General features: G+C 39.5%; 1 protein-coding gene across 1 annotated transcript; it reads right to left on the bottom strand.

Annotated features, from left to right (window-relative positions):
• Positions 1-19,232: 19,232 nt before the first annotated feature.
• Positions 19,233-20,935, bottom strand: LOC143869757 (uncharacterized). Its single transcript, XM_077376316.1, has 3 exons — positions 20,877-20,935; positions 19,966-20,785; positions 19,233-19,853 (listed from the first exon to the last, which is right to left on the bottom strand). The coding sequence occupies exons 1-3, from the start codon at positions 20,933-20,935 to the stop codon at positions 19,233-19,235; spliced, it is 1,500 nt and encodes a 499-aa protein (XP_077232431.1).
• Positions 20,936-22,889: the final 1,954 nt, after the last annotated feature.

Raw genomic sequence — 22,889 nt, 5'->3', positions numbered from 1 at the left:
GATTCTAACTCCAGGGTCGATCTCTCCGATCATTATCATCATTAAGGAAGGCACGTTGCCCTTGAACTTTCAGCGCCAATCCGTTGCCTTCGATGGAGTGTCTCATCTTTGAAATTTATTTTGAAGTGTGTAACCAACCCTCTTGTCAAAGTTGGTGAGTCTAACCATGTCAATATCAATTCTAAGTATGTTGTGTTTATTGGTCTCTCTCATTGTGAGCCAATGTCCAATCTTTTGTTGAATTTGATGGAGAGCCTATCGTGGCGCGTCAAAAAATTATTGTATCTACTTCAAACATTCAATGCAATGAACATTTGATTCCAGTGTCGTCAATATTCTTGTATATGTTCACTCTTGGATCTAATGTTAATAAACAAATTAAGACACCCTCCTCGGACGAGGATGCCGATGAAATTCTCCTCGAGATTTGAAAGATGATAAAACGAGAGGAAGAGTGTCGAGCAAAGCCACTTGAAGATGAAATCGATACCATGGATAGTGGTATCGAAATCCGAACCTCGAGAAATAAGGATTAGTAAAATTTTATCGCCCTAAGAGCGCAAAGAATCGATAAACCTATTTAGAGGGTTTAAAGAAGTGTTGCTTGGTCCTATGAGGATAAGCCGGAAGCGTGCCTTGGCACTGTTCAACGTAAGTCACCCTCAGCTTCAGACATCAGGTTGAAAAAGAGAAAATTTCAAACGAAGAATACCAGACATCAAGTGAAGTTAATGAAAAATTGAGAGAAGACTTTCGGACAACAAAGGCATGAGCATAGAGCATGAACCCAAAAAAAAAAAAAGAGAATACTTGGGCTATACATTTTGATGATATTTCAAGTCAAAGTAATCAAAGAGTAAGGGCATTCCCGGATTTCAAGTGAAAAAAAAAGAAGTATGAAAAAAAGAAGAAGAAAAAGGTAGAATCCAGAGAAGAAAGGAGAAGGGAGCATGCCCCACGTCAACTCCTCAAGAGCGTCAGAATCGCAGGAAGCGGAGTCGATAAATAGATTGAAAATTTCAAAATCATCTTCAGCATTCAGAGAAGACCCAGAGTCGTAGAATCCTGAATATCTGTGCAAGATCCCAAAGACAAAGTGGGAATTCAATTAGTCTAGCTTGCATGCACAGTGCAGATGAAGTCTTGCCAGGAAATGCCGCCAGACTCCTAAAAAAAAGAAAAAGAGAAAAAAAAAAGTTCAAGCCATTGAACCTTAGCCATTCAAGAAGTTTGTATGCCAAAACATCAGAAGGCCATCCCTGGATGCCTGAGCCTTAAATGCCAAAATCCCAAGTTTAAAAAAATCCTTTTGCAAACACCTTCGAGCCTCAACAAAATCAAACATTCTTTTCAAACACCCGCAAATCAGGGGCATTTCGTTCCGAACTACGTCTGACCTGATCCCTTTCTACAGGGTACATAGGCAACCTGATCAATTCAGGTTCGGTCAACCTTTGGAATAAAAGTCCAATTATTCCCTTTCAACCTTTGAGCTTAAAGCCAAATCATTCTGTTCTAAACCCCAGCGAACTACGCGGACCTGATCCTCCATTTTTGGGGTACTTAGGCAACCTGGCTAATCCAGGTTCGATTGCAACTTGGAAATCCAAAAGAAATATCTCAACCCTTTTGAACCCAAGCCCGCCTAGAAAGTCCTTCTGGTGAACAAGCAGAGGTTCAAAGTCAAGAAGAAAAACCGATGGAGTCTGGAGACCCGCTAGGCTGAAAACACGAGAGGGCGGTCTAGGAAAAATTTAGGGTCATTCACCTGCTAAGTTGACAACTGAAAAGTCTGCTTAGGCAAAAGTTATGGTATCAAGCCCGCTGGATTGAAAAACCTGAAAGGGCGAACCAGGCAAAAGTTAGGGCAAGCGGTCCGTCAGATTGAAAACCTGAAAAGGCAATCTGGTCAATGGCAATGACTTCCAACAAAAAAAAGTGAATCATTGTGATGGAGAAACAGTCTTCAACCAGGGTAAAATCTCGGAGTCCAAGTAGTGCCAGCAAGCTTACTTTAACATTCCTCTAAACTAGGGGCATTGAAACCGAGCAATCCGAAAGGGATAATAACCATGACATAAACACCGAAAGAGGAGAGTAGTGCCTCTTGACACGGTCTTTGAAATACTCTAAGAGTGGGTAAGCCATACCCTTGAAAAATAACACATCGGATCCAAGAGTGAGTCGAAAGCGAGTCGAGTCCTTCGAACAATAAGAATCTTCTTTGATTGAGTCCTTGGAAATCTGTTCCTCCTTAATATTTGAGTTCTCTTTCCTTGCAAAGTCCAAACTGTCGGGTGCTGGAAGAATGGGAGTGTGTCCTCCAAAATGCAAAGAAAATTCAGAGTAAATCCTAGTTTAGGTATCAGAAGGGGTGAGAGAGATCTTGTTCAAACCTACCAGAGATCTTAAGCCTCCAAAAGTGAGCAATGCGGAAGAAGGGATTCTCAGACTCAGCCATCATGGTGATTGTCCTACTCTCTCCATACAAAAAAAAAACTATGCAACCTCAAGCCTTCATGAAGCGATGCATCTTTTCTTCAACCATCATTGTCCTGCCTCCTTAAAACTCTTGTCATGGAAACACAATATACTAGGGGCATCTTTTATGACTTGCGTCATAAAAGATGTCAAGCACACAAAGGCAATCAGTAATAATGTCTCCAGCAAGTTAAGATAAGAGGGGTACAAGCACATCTCAAGCCAAACTTCTAAACTCCCCCGTTAAGTCCACTCTTCAGAAGAGTCAATTCTCCAAGAAAATCAGTTTCCCTAGTGGAGTCTAGAATTTGCTCGCGCAGCCTTCAATCCCCTGCAGAATTCAGTTCTCTCAAAAAAATGGTCAATACTCAAAGCATCAGCAAGTTACTTGTGTCTGGTTCTCAACAGAGATTGTGCACTCCTAAAGTTCTCGACAAGAGACAATCAATCCTATAATGGAATCGATCAAAATCTCAGTTTCTTGAATCAAAGCTGTTCCTTCTTGAGTTGCGTGTCATTGATTTGTTTAGTGAGAGACTGTCTCACAATTGTAGTGTGTGCTTGGTGAGAGACTGTCTCACAAACTTCAGTGGTTGTATGATGAGCAACTGTCTTATCATTGCAATTTGTGGTATGGTAAAAAGCAAAAGAAAATCTTTCAAAGCTGTTGAAAAGAAAAAGAAAAAACTTTCAAAAAAAAAATCTTTCAAAGCTGTTGAAAAGAAAAAGAAAAACTTTAAAAAAAAATCATAGTAATCCAAATTTCATGCAAGAAAGCTTGAATCTCTTCGAGTTTTGTTAAGACTCCTGTATTGGATGCGAAATTATACTAGGGGCATCTTTTATGTCCTGATGAAAGTCAGACCATAAAAGATACCTAGCATGCGATGATAGTTGAGATAGCAGTCTTAGCAAATCAAGACTTGAGAAACTTGAGCGCGTCTTTCAAATCAAATTTTCAAATTGGGAATGATCATGATGATTGTCTAATCATTCCGCTTTGTTGATCTGTCAAGATGCCGTCTTCTCAGATCCTAATTTCGGAATGATCATGATGATTGTCTAATCATTCCGCTTTGTCGATCTGTCAAGATGCTGTCTTCTTAAATCCTAATTTAGGTTTGATCATGATAATTGTCTAATCATTCCGCTTTGTCGATCTGTCAAGATGCCGTCTTCTCAGATCCTAATTTAGGTTTGATCATGATAACTGTTTAATCATTTCGCTTTGTTGATCTGTCAAGATGCTGTCTTCTCAGATCCTAATTTAGGTTTGATCATGATAATTGTCTAATCATTCCGCTTTGTCGATCTGTCAAGATGACGTCTTCTCAGATCCTAATTTAGGTTTGATCATGATGATTGTCTAATCATTCCGCTTTGTCGATCTGTCAAGATCCTGTCTTCTCAGATCCTAATTTAGGTTTGATCATGATGATTGTCTAATCGTTCTGCTTTGTCGATCTGTCAAGATGCCGTCTTCTCAAATCCTAATTTAGGTTTGATCATGATGATTGTCTAATCATTCCGATTTGTCGATCTGTCAAGATGTTGTCTTCTCAGATCCTAATTTAGGTTTGATCATGATGATTGTCTAATCATTACGCTTTGTCGATCTGTCAAGATGCTATCTTCTCAGATCCTAATTTAGGTTTGATCATGATAATTGTCTAATCATCCGCTTTGTTCATCTGTCAAGATGCCGTCTTCTCAGATCCTAGAGTGGTTTGATCAGGATGATTGTCTAATCATTCCGCTTTGTAATCTCCAAATCCCTGAGTGGCTTAATTAGAGGCTGTCTAATCATCCCATTCTGCAATTTGTGAGAGTCTGTCTCACCATTCCATTGCGAGTCTGTCTCAATATTTCAGCATCTCACTTTTCTTTACGAGAATCCGTCTCGTCAATTCATCTTATCATTTCTTTCTTGTTTGATCCGATGAGAATCTGTCTCGTCAGTCAACCTTGTTATCCCCTTGCATCCCTTTTGTTTAAAGCCTTGGGCCAGTCAAAATGTGTTGTCTGTTCGAATCTGGCTTTCGTGCAACAAGCACACTCTGCCAAAGAGGGGCATCTGTAGACACCCCATTTTGTGCATTTTAACTACTCTTCTCTTTACAGGGGGTGGCTCCGGTATATCATTCTTCTCTAATAAAAAAATCAAAATAGAGGTGTTGGGCAAGAAGGAAATCAACCCATCTTTAAGGGTATTCTTGGATGTTCTCATTGCTTCCTCTATAAGCAGTGAGCAAGGACCCTAAGATCAAAAGAAGGACAAGTGTAGGGCCATGATGGAAAGCACATGTTTAGGGTTTCTGATTTTAGCACAAAGAGAAGTGATCTAGGCCATCAAAGGAGATGGATGGTAAAGATTAGAACTAGGTCCCTAACCCTAGTTATAAAAAACAAAAAAAGAAGAAGAAGGGAGGTCTCATTTTCGTTGGAAGAAAAAGTTGAGAGGGAGAAAACAGAGAGCGAGAGAGAAGCAGAGAAGCCCCATTTCATCTTCTCCGGCAAGCTTGCCGGATTCCGGCCGTGCCTCCACCTTGCCCTCATCATCTCCTCCATCTACCCTCTTTAATGCACCACCCACCTCCATCTCCGATCCCCATCCACGGCCTCTGCTATTTTTGTCAAAACCCACTTCGGTTTTCTCCACCAAAACCCATCTCCAGCCGCCCACCTCCATCTCCACCTCGCCACCACCTTCCCACCGGCAAGCCACCATCTTCCCCTTTCATCCAACCTCTGCAACTACACAGCCGCCCACCTTCTTCCACCTCCGGCCACTCCTCCGACAAGCCACCGTACCCCACTACCACCAACTCCACCTCCGACCACTCCACAGCCACCCATTAAACCCCTTTCATCCACCACCTCTACCATTTTCCCCAAAATCCATTTTCGAAAACCCACATCTACCATTCGCCCAACCACCGCCTCCGCTCCAACCTTGAATCCGACCATCTTCCCACCCAGCTCCGATCCAACCCTCCACCACCGTCGGCACCACCACCATTTTTCATTTATTTAGAACCCTAAACCTCCATCACCACCAACCACCGTCACCTACAAGAAGCCCCATCTTCTTCCTCATCCCAAGAAAGAAACAGAGAGATGGGAACACGCATCTCCGAGAAAATGTCTATCTAATCATGCATGTCTCGGAGATGAAAATAAGCACACACAAAAGGACCGAAATAAATGTCACCTAAAAATAACTAGGTTATGAGTGACATGCCTAATAGGTGACTAAGTTTTGGTGGACGATTGTTATCAGTTTTATACCATAAGAGTGAACGTGTGACAGAATTTTAAGGTTCTTTAGAAACTTTGTGATGATTTTTAATTAATTTCGGATTTTCAATGAATTTTATCAGTTTTATAGCATAAGAGTGATTTTAAAAGTGAAATTATTGTAAACAAATTCAAAATGAGTTGAAATTTCGACAACAGCAAGATGGAGATGTATGTAGCTCACTGGATGAGTTTTGCAGATTTTTACATTAAGCTCATATTTAATTTTGATTTAACAATAATGAGACCAGATTGCAAAATTAACACAGAAACTACTAGAAATAGAAATTAAAATTCATTGAAATTTCTACAGTAGTAAGATATAAGTAAAAATAGCATGCTGTGAGATTTTCATGAATTTTAGAAACTATTTACTACCAATTTCGGATTTTCCAATTTTGAGACTAGATTATAAATTTACACTACATCCCATATCAAACAAGATCCAGATGAATTGAAAATTTTACAGAAACAAGAAATATAAAATATAAGACTACTGTAAAACTTTTGTGAATTTTAATTGAGATCTGATGTCAGTAACAATTCTCACAAAATCTGATAATTTTCAAAGAAAGCATAAAATAATATACCAACATAAATCCAAAAATTTTCAAATATTTATGGTAGAATTTATTAGTACCATATTATTGTTTCACGAAATTTCATTAATTTTGAAATCTATTTAGTATATATTTTATTTTTCTTCGTCAAAAAAATGTTTTTGAGTAGTTTTCTATTTTTAAAACACGATTTTCGAGAAAATTACGACTCCGGAAAATGTCCTCCAACCTTGTTCTGATATGATGAACACAAGAAAAATTTTAAATTCCAAAAAATAGATCATCCTGAGATGGCTATTTTTTCGAATTTCGTAATTTCTCAGCCATTATTTTAAATAAAATTCCACTCTTCACTCAAATTCTAAAAACCCTTTGACCAATGTCCGATCCGATCCGATAGTTATTTTAGTCTATTTAAGTAGATCATTGTATTAAATTTCGAGACGAAACGGAATTGAAACACCCATGCAGATCATGATTTTGAGCACACACATATAATATTCAATTAAATTCATTTAATTGCTTAAAAATCATGCAAAAATATTAAAAAAATACCAAATAATTCTGAAAAAATCCGAGAACAGTGCACCTACCTATGATAGAGTTCCACGCCGAATCCGAGAGTCGAAAAATCTGAAAATCCCGCCGACGCTGCGATCCGTCTTCCTTTCTTTCTCTTTCTTCTTTTTTTTTTTTTTTGTTTTCTCACAGTGAATGAGAGAGAGAGAGAGGGAGAGAGAGAGAGATATAGGGTGAGAGTAAGAGAGGGAGGGATAGAGAGTGAGAAGTATAGAGGGATAGAGAGGTAAGGAGTGATAGAGAGTGAAAAACAGATGGTTCGAATGAGAATAAGAAAACAAAGAGAGGGGAGGTACAAACAGAGAGAGAGAGATAATAGGTAGAATTTTCTCGTTAGAGGGATGAGAGACAAGAGGTAGAAGGTTGAGAGAGATGGAGAGGGAATGAGTTGGTTGTTGATAGAGGGAGGGATTGAAAGGTTGAGAGAGTAACCGAGAAACAGAGTGATGAGAGAGGAAAAGCAAAAAAAAACTAAAAAACTAAAAAAGAACAAACGGAGGAAGAAGTAGAGGGAGAGGGAAGAATGAGGGAGAGAGAGAGAGAGAGAGAGAGAGAGAGAGTGGGATAGAGAGAAAAAAGAAAAAAAACAGAGTACATGAATACTCGGTTTTTTCTTTCTTTTCACGTTCGTTTTTTCTTCTTTTTTTCTTCGGGCTGTTGAGGGTTAAGTTAGAGGGAGAGATAGAGAGAGGTTATGGAGGAGTAGGGAGATGGAGGGAGTGAGGGAAAACAAAGGGTGGAGAGGGAGAGAGTGATCGAGAGAGCTGTTGTTCTCTCCTCCCACGAAAAACAGAGGGTGAGTTTTTCTATCGCTTCTCCTCCTTTTTTTCACCGAGTTGCCGAAAAACAGAGTCTGCCTAAGAGAGAGAAGATGAAGGGAATCATCTTTTGTCTGCCTCCAAAAAACCGAGGCTTTCTCTTGCTATCTCCCTCTCTTCCTTTCTGTTCTCGCTTTTCTTTCTTTTTTTCTTCGTCAGAGAGGAAAAACCCCCTTTTATCTGTCTGCCGCCCGTTACCCAATATCGATTCCTCCTTCTATCTATATTCCTTCCTTTCTAATTAGCCTAGCAAGTGTTCTTAGAAACATCTGCTTCTTCCCATAATTACAGAGGTAGAAAAACGCCCCATACCAGCTGCCTTCTAAATATTAAAAGGACACCTCATACGAATTCCCATGTATTTTAGCAATGAATAAGTTTTTCTTTAGGTGAGAAAAGCAGGTTATTAAATTAGTAATTGCGCTATACTCACATGACATTCCCTCATCCAAAATTTTTAAGAAATTCCAACATGCAAGGTCCATATGTGGGAACGAGCAACTCATGGAAGATGATCCAAACCATCCAATTCATTGGGCTGATCCACATCATCCAAATTGTGGGCCTCAAATGCGAATTAATCGTGCTCCCCTAGTTAATTCTATGGGCTGATCCAAGCCATCCAGTTGATTAACCATGCCCTCCAGATCTTCTTCATTAGATGATCCAAACCATCCATTTAATTTGGCCGCAACATACATGAGTTGCACCCTCAAAATTATCTCCATAAGATGATCCGAACTACCTAATTAATAGGTCACAACACAGATGGTCATACCCCACAAATCATCCATTGGATGGGCCAATCCACCCAATTAACGGGCCGCAATACACATGGGTTGGGCCCACAAATTATTTTTCATGGGATAATCCGAGCCATTAATTTATAAAGTTATGCCTCAAAGTTATTTCCGAGAGCTATCCGAACAATTTCAACTTGATGATCGCAACAAAATTTGGTTGTTAAAATAACCTCCCTGAAATCCTGATTATTCCCCTGATGGGCACTTTCATGTACTGGATCGAAGTAGGCTTGAAACTCATTTTTCATTAAGACTGTATGCGGGCCCCCTGTTTGATCCAAATCTAAACAAATTTTCAATGTGGGCCTACCGACGGGTCCAAGTTCTCCCTTGTTTGGATTTTTCTGAATAACCCTTTTCAACACTTGGCGAAAGGAAGGATGCAGAACATTACGAAAATGATCGGAAAGATTGAGAAAACAAGAGGAGCGGACACGTGAATGGAAAACACTGAAAAAGACTGATAACAAGAACACTAACTTCTTTGTTGATTAAAGCAGAGCAAAATGGGGTGTCTACACTAAGCAACTAGGTAAAACACATAAGAAGGTAAATGCTATAGCTAAGTACGTAAGTAAGCAAGGAAATGAACACAAATTATCATGATCTTATGTAAAAATCGATATACAAACAAGCCCTAAGTGCTAACAACAGACCCTAAGACTCTAATGTTTAAGCCCGAGTCTTTAGATGATCTGATGTTCATCCAAAGAAGCCTACGTATCCCCGCCTCCACGAGAATCAAGGCAACGTAGTTCTTCGCGCCTATTCTAAGCTAGGATGCCTAAGACACCTAGACCTCTATCCTATACTCGATCTAAAAGACCAGACTAGTTATTAAAGCTTCTTGTGTGATTATTTAAATTCCAGTGAATTGTGGATTTTAGAACACTCTATATGCCCTAACTAAATACAGGTTAGCCCTAAGCTAATGCAGTTGGTTCCTACAACCTATGTGTAACTAGGCTGCGTGTCCTAAGGAAAACATTGGGATCACTAACGCATCCTATTCTAGTCATCAGTCGGCGATGTGGATCGCCAACTGACCGGACGGAGGTGCTCCTATAACATTAGGACAAACCCCTAACTCTAAAACAAGCACAAACAAGCACACAACAAATTAAAGGCCAAACACCTAACTCTAGAACGAAATCCTAACTCTAGACGAAGAGCTTTTTGAAAACAAGATTTTAAAGTTGTTTATTCAAAAAGGTTTAAAATGCTATTTACAAAAGTTTGGCTGGACTTGGGATATGGATCCCAAGCTGCACTACGTACCTCGTGGAAGAGGATCAAGCCAACGTAGTTCGAAACGAACTCTCATAATTACTACTTCTAAAACACTCAACACTTTAGATTTTTTAAGGTTTTCAAATGTTTTCGAATGTTTTTGATATTTTAAATTTCTAATGTTTTTGAGTTTTCAAATATTCCAATGTTTTTGGACCTTTAAAACGCTTTCGCCCTCAAAGGGAATACGCAAGCATAACCACAAATTAGGGCAAAGCCCTAAAGCAAAAGGGAAAACCCCGAATAAGCAATTAGCGTCTCAAAGAGACGAACCACAACAAGTAAACAATATCCCAAGAACAGTGAAAACAAATTTAAGATCCTAAGCGGAAAAGCTCTAATAAGACTGAGTTAGTCTCGAGTAGAGAAGAATGATGGCAACTCTAAAGGAGAAACGCCTAGCTAACCATGCTAAAAAAAAAAGGCAAATGAGTCAATGACTCTCTAATAACACTACCAAAATGAGAATGAGTCAAGGACTCTATAAAAGATAGGGGGGCTTTAACCTGAGGCTAGGTAAGCCTCCTAAAGGGGAAACTCTCTGTATGAGATAAGATTTGTCTCCGAATAGGGGCTCTATAAATGAGGCAAGGCATGCCTCCTATACACAAAGGTGGGTTCCAAGTATCCCTATCATCAACCTTGAAATGATGGAAGGATTAGGCGACTAACAGACCGAGCCGGTCTTCAACTAGTAGGGGGTGTACTGACAATGAGACTTGGGTAATCTTCTATGAGTGACTCCTGAATGAGACAAAGCATGTCTTAAAAAGGTATAACTCTTTCTACATGAGGCATAACCTAACTCCTAAAAGGGTGGGCTCTAGAAACATTCCGCCCTAGCTAGATTTGAATGATAAACCCTACACCACTTGCTTCAACCCTTTAGCTTATCTCAACAACTCAGCACAGCTAAAAATAACTCTAGTCGTTCATTGAAATAAACAAGGAAATGGATCTAGCTGATAGTCTAAACAAGATAAAGAACAAATCCATAGCCTGAAATGAGATAATCTATGCAAGTTACGAACACATCCACACTACTCAAAATGATATGATGAAAATCTCAACATTCAGCAGGTTAAATGATTACATTCTAACATTACTCCTGAACACGCAAGTATTTAGAAGAAAGCCTCTTACTCTAACAGTTGTCACAATCCAACTAAAGAGAGCAAGCAAGCTAGGACATATAGCAACAATCAAAGCATGGTTGTACTACTGAAAGGTCATTGACATTCCCAAAAGGTTATCACAAGAAAATTAAAGAGGAAAGGCAAGTTATGTCCATGCGAGAATCATGTTAAAGAACTGATGCCGAAAGATTGGAATAGTATCACCATGGCCTTATCCCTAAGATTGTACAAACTCAACTTGTCTTTAAGCATTCAAAGGGGCGTCAAATGCTCCCTATCATTCTCAAGAACGAATACTCACAGACCGAGGTGGGGAAGTAATAGAAATATTATGCCATTTTTTCATTTTTCCTAAGGCATCTCACCTCTTAACGTTTACAAACCTAACAAAATGTTATAATCATTTCCAAGACATTCACCACCCAATTGAACAGAAAAATGCAAGGTGGAGCTGTGCAATCATCAAACATGATAGTGTCAACATCATCAACTAACAGCTGATATCTACATTACACTCTTTTAGCGATGGCACTACCACTTAGCTTCACAATCATTATACCACATACAGACCAGACAAATAGCATATCACATATATTGGAACGGCCTTTAAAAATCAGTTAGTAAGGAAGAAAATAAAGGTAATGCCATTACCAAAGCTGGGTAATGGTTATCGAACCACTATAATTATCTTAAAAAAAATGAAATCAACATGATCTTATTTGAAGACTTGCACTAACTTGTCTTTAATTTCCAAAGGGTTGTCAAAGGTTCTTTACAGTTTCCTATGAAAGTCCTTGCAAGCCAGATGAATAAAAGAAGGCAAGCTGCAAGTGTGTGCGCACCAAAACATGATGTTGATTTTTCTCATCAACAGGAATGACAAAGGGACTCTCTTCTACGAACCTTTTGTCGACCCAAAAGATGGACCCGCATTGCATAATGACTCAACAGAATAGGGATAAACCCATTTTAAAGAGCTGGCCTCATAACAAAACCCATTTCAAAGAATACTCATTCACCACTATCTAATTCTTCTCATGGCATATCTATTAAAACCAAAATCAAAGCAGGTGAACCGAAAAATGATCGCAGGCCTAATGCATATTAGCATAGAGAATATGAATTATTCAAAAGGCTAAGTGAATCCGTCAATCAATTCACTCTCATCATGCAGGGATAATGAAGAACAATCAATGAAATCAGGTGGCTCTTATGCCCATGACATAAGGCAAAATTATCATCTAATTTCCATCCTTAACTCAACACAAGTGATCTCGTAATTTATTCACCACAGAAATTGAAATTCAAATCAAATCCAATAAGCAAATTGACATTAAGCCCATGAACGAATGATATACTACCAGTAAACGAAGTAAATAGCTACACATAATTCGGCAGTAGAGAAGAGAATTAGGAATATTACCTGAGCTTGTCGAAGGTAGAAACCAACAAAGAAATGACCGAAGAACAATTGTAATACCGATGAGACTGATGATCGGAGAAGGTGAGATGATGGTATAGCTCAGATTCCAGTGGCTGAAGGAGAGTCCAATGGGGTTTGCTGATGAAGGTGGGTTAGAGATGAAGGTGATGTTGGGTTTTAGTAGCTGCAAATGGGGGAGAATTCAAGTGGAGGAGATCATGGTGGCTGAGATGAGAAGAGGGTGGAATGGAGGTGGGTTATGGTTTAAAATGGTGGAAATGGATGGTGGAATGGATGTTTTGAATTGGGTTTCCAAGATAAATTTAGAGAGAGGTTTTGAAATGGGTTTATAGTGAAGGTGATGAAAGAGGTGATCGGAGATTGGGATAAGGTGGCCAGATTCGGTGATGGCCACCAGAGAAGATGAAGAGATGGAGGTGTTGACCGGTGGTGGGGAGATAGGATTCGCCGGAGCTCCGGCTAATGGATCGGAGAAGAAGGAGACTCTCCCTTTCTCTCCCACTCTCTGCAAGCTCTCCTCTCTGTAGACACCCCCATTTTGCTCTGCCTTAATCGATAAAGAAATTAGTGTTTTTCTATCGGTTTTCCAATGTCTTTCCTTTCCGCGTCCGTCTGTTACATTTCTAAATATTTTGGTCGTTTTCGTCGTGTTTTGCATGTTCCCGCTAAGTGATTGAGAAGGGTTGTTCGGAAGAATCCCAAACCAGAGAGAGTTTGGACCCATTTGGTGGGGCCGCATTGAGCATTTGAATTAAATTTGGATCGAGAAAGTCGGCCCATATAAGAAACATCCAAGTTATCTGTGGAGTTTATCATAGATGTTAACGATCAAATTTTATGGGAATAATTGCGCCCAACATGGAGTGGAGTTCACTAAGTTGAAGCAAGCGGACCCGCCTAAATTTTTTATGAATGGATCTCATGGAAAATTCGGCCAAGGAATAGGCCTGGCGTTTGGTTGAGGGATTTAAAATGGAGTAGCCCGCTAAATATGCATGGGGTCCACCCAAGGTAATTCAATCTTATTCTTCGGGGTCCGTATTGAAATCTAACAGAAAAGATTTGTGGGCCACCAATTAAACAATATGGAGCGATTTAAGAGGTGGTGTAACTGATCCACATGGCAGCCTATCAATTGGACGGCCAAGATCAGCTTGCGGCAATGAATTAGAAAAACAAATCATTTATTCGGTAGCCCATTGAAATGGATGGTTCGGATCATCCTATGAACGATCTATAAGAAATGATTTATCGAGCATATCCCATCAATGACTTGTTAATCGGATGGTTCAGATTACCTTATGGAGTGGGACCCACTTAGACTTATTCCAAAATGGATGAAAGCCCATGGAATGCTTCTATTTGCGGTTCGGTATAGCAAAAAGGGAAGTTGGCTCTAAAGAGGAATTTTCTATGCCTACATCTAAAAATAAAAGAGAACACTCTGGAAATAATATTGGCAGCCCATTATATTCTTAACGTTTGAAAGGAAAAAAGGCAAGACAACCTCGGCAGTTTCTAGAAAAAAAAGAATCGATTTCTTGTTTTACAAGAGATATCAGTTGGCAACTTTCTCCTAGACTCGATAAATATAGGAAGATACGGCTCTCTGTGAGAGCGGGATTCTAAAAAAAGAAAGAAAAGGAAGGCAAGCTCTAAAAAAAAAAAAAGGAAACCTCTCGGCTAATGGCTAAAAAGGAGGAGAAGCCATAGGAGAGGGGAGATTCTGTTTCGTTAGAGGGAGCCGGAAAAAGAAAAAAGAAAAACCGAGGAGGAGGGGGCTCTGTTTTGAAAAAAAACAGAAGAATAGCTCTGTGAGAGAAGAAAAAAAAAGAGAAAAGGAGCGTATTCTCTCTTGCTAGGAGGAAGGTAGAGGATTCTTGTTTTAAGGTGGGAGCTCTGCAAAACAAAAAAGAAAAGAAAAAGAAAGAAAAGAAACAGAAAACAGAGGATCGGTTTTTCCTCTCTCTCTCTCTCTGTTCCTCTCTCTTACTCTCTCTCTCTCTCTCTCTATTACTCTCCCATTCCCTCTCGATCTCTCTAAAAAACAGAGGATCCCGACGGCACACTCTATCTCCCACACTCTCTCTGTCACACTCTATCTCCCACACTCCTTTTGTCATCCCACTCCCTTTCTCTTACTCTCACTCTTTCTATATCCCTTTTAATCTCACACTCTCCTTGCCACTCTCCATCTCCCCATCACTCTTTCTATATACTCATCCCTATCTCTCTCCTAATCCTTGTTTAAAAAAAAAACAAAAAAAAAGAGAAGAAGAGAACGAGAAAAAAAACAGAGTGTCTCACACTCTGTTTTTCTCTCTCATCTCTCTCTCTCTCTCTCTCTCTCTCTCTCTCTCTCTCTCTCTCTCTCTCTCTCTCTCTCTTACCCTCTCACTCTCCCTTGGCCTCTCTTACTCCCTCTCGGCCTCTCTCTCATCCATATCACTCTCTCTCGGCTGTGAAACAAAAAAAAAAAAAAAAAAAGAAAAACGAAGAAAGAAAGAAACAAAACGGGAGGTCGGACAGTGCGTCTGCGGGATTTTCGGACTCTGAGGCTCTCGGATTCGGCGATGATTTCCATCACAGGTTAGTACACTATTCTCAGATATTTCCCGGATGATTTGGCATTTTTTTATATTTTTGCATGATTTTTAAACATTTAATTGAATTTAATTGAATATTATATGTGTGTGCTAAAAATCATGATCTGCATGAGTGTTTCAAATCCGTTTCGTCCCGACATTGGATAAAAGAATTTTTAAAATTTGCGTGAAGAGTGGAATTTTATTTAAAATAATGGCTGAGAAATTACGAAATTCGAAAAACTAGCCATCTCAGGATGATCTATTTTTTAGAATTTTAAATTTTTTTTGTGTTCATCATATCAGAACAAGATTAAAGAACATTTTCCGGAGTCGTAATTTTCTCGAAAATCGTGTTTTAAAAATGGAAAATTCTTCAAAAATATCTTTTCGACAAAGAAAAATAAATTATATACTAAACAGATCCTAAAAATAATGACCTTTTCTGGAGAAATAATATGATGTTGATACATTCTACTTTGAATTTTTGAGAATTTTTGGATTTTTTTTGGTATATTATTTAATGCTTTCTTTGAAAATTTTATAGATTTTGTAAAAATTTTTACTGACATCAGATCACCTTTAAAATTCACAAAATTTTTATAGTAGCCTTATATTTCATATTTATTACTTCTGTAAAAGTTTCAAGTGATTTAAATCTTGTTTCGTATGGGGTGTAGTGTTAATTCATAATTTGGTCTGAAAATTGAAAAATCCGAAATTGATAGTACATAGTTTCTAAAATTCCTGTAAATCTCACAGCATGCTATTTTTACTTATATCTTGTAACTGTAGAAATTTCAATGAATTTAGATTTCTATTTCTAGTAGTTTCTGTGTTATTTTTGCAATCTGGTCTTATTATTGTTAAATCAAAATTAAATATGAGCTTAATGTAAAAATCTGCAAAACTCTTTCAATTAGCTACATTCTATCACATCCTATTACTGCAGAAATTTTAAATCATTTCGAATTTGTTTGCAACAATTTCACTTGTAAAATCACTCATATGGTTTAAAATTGATAAAATCCACTGAAAAACAGAAATTAATTAAAAATCATCATAAAGCTTCTTAAGAACCTTAAAATTCTATCACACGTTCACTCCTTAATCCATTGAAACATAAATTTTAGGATCTATAGATTTCCCTGGAAAAATTGCCAGTGCATCCATAATCGTATCCCAATTGCACTCGATCTTTGACAATTTGAATATTTAAGCTATAGCATGCTGTTGGCTCCGAGGTTACTGTCCACGGAAATCCTGAGATATGCCAGGCAATAAGATGCTATAACCTAAGTATTAAATTGCACAAGGAAAGAGCGCACGATTCCCTTCCCTGGATGCCATTCTGGGCCGAAATTGGTGAACCCTAGAACCATTGGTATTCCTTAAATGTCCAGAAACCGAAAATCCTTGAAATCTGAAATTAATTAACTTCGAGAACTGAAATCGATTCATCTCGTGTCCTTTCGGAACCGTTGGATTAAGGTTTCTGTCATAAGAACCCTTAGAGCCTAATTTAGGAACACTGGTGTCGTGTCGTGTCTTAGGTTTTAGGGAGTCTTAGGTTTTAGGGAGTTCTAGAGTTAGGAGTCCAGCCTCATCACGTACGTTTGCTATGGATAGCAACCGTGCCCTAGGTCTAGTTACACTAGTCACCCAACATTTCCCTAGGACAAGCCTAGTAAACTAAGATGTAGGCTAACCTGCATTAGTCTAAGGAACAACTTGCATTTAGATAAGAATCATATAGCATCTTAGATGAAATCCTAGGATAATAAAATCCTCAACTTGAATTAAATAACCTTTCTCAAAACTGTTGAAACAGTCAATCCCGTCTAGGTCGGTGTCTTAGTTGAGTTAGGCATAAGTAGCTTAGCTTAGGTGCACCGAACTACGTCGACTCTGATCCCAGTGAGGCTTGGGTACGTAGGCAGCTTGGATGTCTGATGGCATACCAACCGCGAGTCGGCACTACAACAAATTGTGGTGTTTTGTATATTAATTTTCTTGTAAATGCTTAATCAAATCACTTAGGATTTTCCATGAAATTAGAATTTTAGGAGAACTGTCACTTAGATTGAATCCAGACAAATTAAGAAATTAAGATACACACTTAGGATCTACATTGAAATTAGATCATAGGATGCATGTCACATAGTTCGCACATTAACAGAGAGTTGAATGAGCCATTTAAAATAAATTTAAAAGAGTTAGCTTTTGGAATCGAAGACCGATTATCGGGCAGGAATGGTACATGTGGTGGATAACTCCCCATACCTTCCATTCTCGTAACCAGGTAGCGAGTCTAGATTTCTGGTTAATTATGGGTCCTAGATCCCACATCTAGGTGGCGACTCTGTCACTCTCTTTTGTGTGGAATTCGGATTGCCTTAGGGATCCCAAGTTCACATAAAAAACGAATTAAAATCAATAATAAAAATGCACACGCCAATCGCGTGGGTACGAGAGACCAAGAGAGAGCGTGGCGGCTCGTGCCCCACCCCTCTCGCGGGATCGGGTCCCACACTCTCGTTTGCTTTTCTTGCTCTAAAAATCAAAATCCCCTTCTCTGTTTTCAACCCAAAATGGGATTCCCTCTCTTTGCTTCTCTCTGCAACTTTGAATAGAAGAACCAAGTGGTTTGAGGTGGATTTGGATGAGGTAAGTACGGTCGGATTCCGGTGGGATTCTCGCCGGAATCAAAGGAGGTGGCTGCAAATAATGGTGGGATTAGGCTGAAATGGTGGTGGATATGAAATGGGTTTGGATTATAGGTAAAAGGGGGAGGAAGATGATGGTGGCAGCGATGGGGATTTGGGTATTGGAGATGGGTTTAGGGTTGAAATTCATGGCTAAATGGAGATGAGATGGAAGTGGGTTTGGTTTGGCTTTGAGGGAGGTGGCCGGAAAGATTTAATGGAGTTTTGGCGGAGAGATGGGGTTTGGTCGGTTTTAATGGGGTTACCGGATTTTAGTGGGTTGTGAAGAAGAAGAGGACGGTGGAAATGGGTTAAGGTTGAGGAAATGGTGGGATGGTAGCTGACAATGGAGGAGGGCTTGGTGAAGGGGTCTAATTAAATGGGTTTGAGGGAATTGGTAAGGGTTGTGGTGGAGAAGATACCTAGTGGTGGTGGTGGGGAAAGAGAGTTTGGTGGATAATGGAGGAGGGCTTGCCAGATTCCGGCCGAAAATGAGGCCGGAGAAGAAGATGGTGGTGATAATGGTGGTTGTGGATTTGGGATGTGGGTTTTGAGAAGAAAAGAATAAACGAAGAAGAAGAAGGAGATGGTGGTCGGCCGGAGAGATGAGGGAGATGGCCGGAGGTGGGCCGAATCTCTCTTACCCTCTATCCTTCTCTCTTAGCTCTGTGTCTTCCCTCCTCTCTGCTTCTCACGAAGATTAGGGATTTGAAGTGGGTTTTAATGGTAAAGGAGGAGATGGGTTTGATGGTGGTGGATCAAGGGGATGGGGAAGATGGGTTTGGATTTTAAGGGGTTTCTCTTTTCTTCCTCTCTCTCTGCTCTCTGGTAAAAAAAAAACTCTCCTCCTCTACAAACCCTAGTTCGTTGGATTTATAGAGAAGAAAGAAAAGAAAAATGATGTTTTCTACCCCCCCCCCCCCCATTTCCCCCTTTTGGACAACCCTCTATAATGAATTTCAATAATTCTTCATACTAGCAGGGGGGTCAAACAGAAAGCAGGGGCAAATATTTTCTTTTCTTCTCCACAAATCCTAGGCCTTCATTTTACCTCTTATATTGGATGGCTAGGATCAAAACCCTAAAAATATCTAGGAAGCTTCCTAAGATGCCTCCTAACTAATCCTAGCCCCTAACCCCTTAGTAATCTAGATTAGGGCCTAATGGTGACTTGAAGGGGAAGAAAAACATCTTTACTATTTACAAAATTACCCTGGCCTAAGATAATGCACCCCTCAATTATGTTGTACACTAATCTGTGCACCCATATATCCTCCTGGACAGCCCATAATGGAAATTTTAAACTGGTTTTCCAGATTCCAGCACACCCCTTGTCAGGCTAAACCGCCACCCTTCTGAACTTGCACCACGACACTTTCCGGGGTTCGCTCGCTGGGTAAATCAGCTCGGATTTCAACAAATATTTGCAGGGACCTCGGTGGGACCCTAAGCTAACCTAGGGCATGATTTGGGACTTCAGAACACTAGTTTATTAGGGTAATTATTTAAAACAAAACGTAAAAAAGAGGTTCAGTCAAAATGGGGTGTCTACAGCTGCTTTCAACCTTTTCTCATCCATCATGCATAGTTCTTGATGACGAATGCAGGCCCATTCAAATTTTGGCAGATTGCTTTCCATCAAGATTCTGAACGACAGGATTTTCAACTCTATCGGCAGGAAAGCTTCCATACCATATGTTAGTGAGTACAAAGTGGCTCCTGTGGATGTACGGACATACGTTATGTATGCCCAAAGTGCGAACGGAAGTTTGCTTGACCAATCCCTGTAGGATCGAGTCATTTTTCGAAGAATAGTCTGGATATTCTTGTTAGCTGCTTCAACATCGCTATTAGTCTGAGGTCGATAAGGAGATGATTTATGATGCTTGATTCTGAATTCTTCACACAACGAGGCTACTTCTTTGTTGAAGTGGGAACCATTGTCTGATATCAACACGTGAGGGACTCCATATCTATAGATGATGTTGGCCCTGATAAGATATCGAAGCGTACGATTGTGCTTCGATCCACTTGGTGAAGTAATCAATTTCAATAAGTATGTACTCATGTCCACTGGAGGACTCAGGGGAGATTTTGCCAATGATGTCATTACCCCAGACTGAGAAAGGCCACGGAGATGTGAGTGAGTAAAGTTCTGATGGTAGCACATGTATCAGGTTTGCATGAAGCTGACATAAGTGGCACGTCATGACAAAAGAGAAGCAGTCTGCTTCAAGGGAAGTCCAGAAGTAACCAAGACGAAGGACCTTCCGTGCAAACATCTTTCCGTTCATGTGAAGATCACAGACACCGGAGTGAGCATCTTCTAAGATTTCTGCAGCTCTATCTGCATTGACACAAAGGAGCTGGACTCCGTCAAATGATCTACGGTAGAGGTCTCCTCCAGAAATGACATACCTAGATGTCAGTTTCTGTAATGCTCTTTTCTCCTTTAATGAGGCCTCTGGGGGGTGTCCCCTGCCGGAGATAAGATTTTTGATATCGAAATACCAAGGTTTCCCGTCTGAACATCTGGTTGCTATCTGAACCATGTGTACGTGCGCTGGGATGACGTGTCGCTTTATCACCAAAGCATCAGCGAATCTGTTTCTCAATATGGAGATGTAAGTGAAACTAATGTTGTGGAAACTCTTTGTTAGGCTCGTAAGGTAGGTGTGATACGGGATCAACCTATCTTCTTTGGTGAGCCATTTTTCATTTGTTTGGCAGATGATTAATAGGGAATCTCCGTACACATCGAGGTCTTGTACCTCGAATAACAGGGTTGCTTCAAAACCGGCTATGTAAGCTTCGTACTCAGCCATATTGTTGGTGTAGACGAATTCTAATTTGATAGAGATTAGTATGTGCTCATCTCGAGGTGAGATAAGGACGATACCAACTCCTCTGCCTCTTGAGTTTGACACTCCGTCAAAGTACATAGTCCATGTAGTGTCATTGGGTGCATCTTTGATTGTCATGATTCCTTCATCTAGAAATTCATGGCTCAGCTCTGTATGTTCAGTAAGTACATCAGCTAACTGTTCTACGATAATTCTACCTTTGACATACTTCTGAGTGACATACCTGATATCAAACTCTGACAACAACAACAACTAACGAGTGGTTCTGCCAATCAGGGCTGGTTTCTCAAACAGATACTTCATCAAATCCATACGAGATATGAGGAAGATCCTTTGTGATAACAAATAGTGCCAGAGCCTTTGGGTGGCCCATATTAATGCTAGACAGGTTTTCTCCAACTGAGTGTAATTCAGTTCATATTCCAACATTTTCTTACTGAGATAATAAACTGACATTTCTTTCCTTGATTCTAGATCTTCTTGTACCAACATACATCCGAGTGTGGACCCCGATCCGTAGGAGGCGGCAAGGAATGAGTCCCCGTCGGTCCTTTAAGATCTTCCACATGAAGGAGAGCCCTACCAAGGAACTCTCAAAATGGTGACACCCTCATAGGATAGCACAAGTGGCGATCCAGGGATGGGTAAAAGAAAATAAACAACTAAGTCCCACTTCATCACATCTAATTGTAACTCAACACATCTAAGAAAGCGGTAAACATACACATGCATAGCTACAGCTAAAAAGGTGATAAATGAATAGATATGATGAGATATAATAAACTGGAAAAGCAGTAAAAGACTACATCTAAGCATGTGATATAGCAATAAAGAAAACAGTAAAGAGCTATAACTAAACATGTGAATATCAATAAGAGAAACGGTAAAAGAATAAGATCACTACATCTAAACATGTGAAGAGCAATAAAGAAAACAACTCAACACTACAGCTAAGTGTATGTAAACATGGACGCTGTTTAAGAAAATAAAGATAACAAGAAGAAAGGAGTAAACACACTACATGTACATATGCAATGAAACAATGCTGAATAACAGACTCAACTCCAAAAATGCTAACAACAAATCCTAAAATTCTAAACGTTTTCGCCCGAATCTTGGATGGTCTAGTGTTCATCCAAGCCGCCTACGTATCCCCGCCTCTAACAGGAATCAAAGCTACGTAGTTCTTGCTTGCCTATTCTAAACTATGATGCTTAAGACATCTAGACCACTAAACTAGACTCGACCTAAAAGACCAGACTGCTTTTTAAAGCTTCTTGAGCGATATTTAAGTTCAAGTAGATTGTAGATTTTAGGACACCCTATATGCCCTAACTAAATGCAAGTTAGTCCTAGACTAATGAAGGTGGGGCTTACATCCTATGTGCAACTAGGTTGTGTGTCCTAAGAAAAATAATGGGTTCACTAACGCACCCTATTCTAGTCATCAGTCGACGATGTGGATCGCCAACTGACAGGACAGAGGCGTAACAAACTCCTAGCTAGGACAGACTCCTACACAAACCAAACACACAACATGTCAAGAACAAACTCACAACTCTAAAGGAAGATCTTTTCGAAAATAATGTTTTGGAAGATTTTTATGTTTTTTGTTAAAAGGTTTGAAAAGTTTTTATTTACAAAGTTTGAAATGCTTATTTTGAAAGGTTTGACTGGACTTGGGATAAGAATCCCAAGCTGCCTACGTACCTCGTGGAAGAGGATCAAGCCAATGTAGTTCGGAAACAAACTTTTCTAATACGCTCCTAAAACTTTTCAATTTTTCAAATGAATGTTTCAATTTTTTTGAGTTTAAAAAAGATTCAATGTTTTTTGGATTTTTAAAATGTTTCAATGTTTTTGAATTTTGAAAAGAAATATTTTTTTCATCCAAATAAAACAGCTCACTAGGGCCAAACCTTAAGCTAAAAAGAGAAACCCCTAAACAACTAAACTCACTAAAAGTGACATGATTCCAAAATGAGTAAACTAATATCCCACTATGAAAGCTAAGATCCTAAATAAGCAAAGCTCTAACATTACTAAACAAGTCTCTAACGAAAAGAGAAAGAGGGGACTACAAGGACTTGGCAAGTCCCCTAAAGATGGGCTTGGGTTGACACCTTCATTACCCTTGCAATGAGGGAAACAAATATCTAAGGGTATCTAAAAGACTTGGAAAGTCTGCTAAATAAAAGATGGGAGTACTACTTGGACTGAGCAAGTCCCCTAAGAATGGCCTTGGGTGACACCTTTATTGTCCCTTAAAAAGGAAGGGCTATCTAAGATTCAAAAGACATCTGAAAAAATGAACACTCTCTACCTAA

Source organism: Tasmannia lanceolata, unplaced genomic scaffold (assembly GCF_043159265.1).
Source record: "Tasmannia lanceolata isolate RefF3 unplaced genomic scaffold, GAP_Taslan_0.1 ptg000003l, whole genome shotgun sequence".
Taxonomy (NCBI): domain Eukaryota; kingdom Viridiplantae; phylum Streptophyta; class Magnoliopsida; order Canellales; family Winteraceae; genus Tasmannia; species Tasmannia lanceolata.
This window is presented reverse-complemented; position numbering and strand designations above follow the sequence as displayed.

Bases quoted from the DNA above. Each gene is read 5' to 3' on its own strand.
- LOC143869757 (XM_077376316.1), bottom strand. From the start codon at position 20,935: ATGGGCCACCCAAAGGCTCTGGCACTATTTGTTATCACAAAGGATCTT. The intron at 20,786-20,876 runs GTATGGATTTGA...GTTTGATATCAG, and splicing joins AAGGATCTTCCTCATATCTC to GTATGTCACTCAGAAGTATG. The intron at 19,854-19,965 runs GTCCTTCGTCTT...TGCTACCATCAG, and splicing joins GAAAGATGTTTGCACGGAAG to AACTTTACTCACTCACATCT.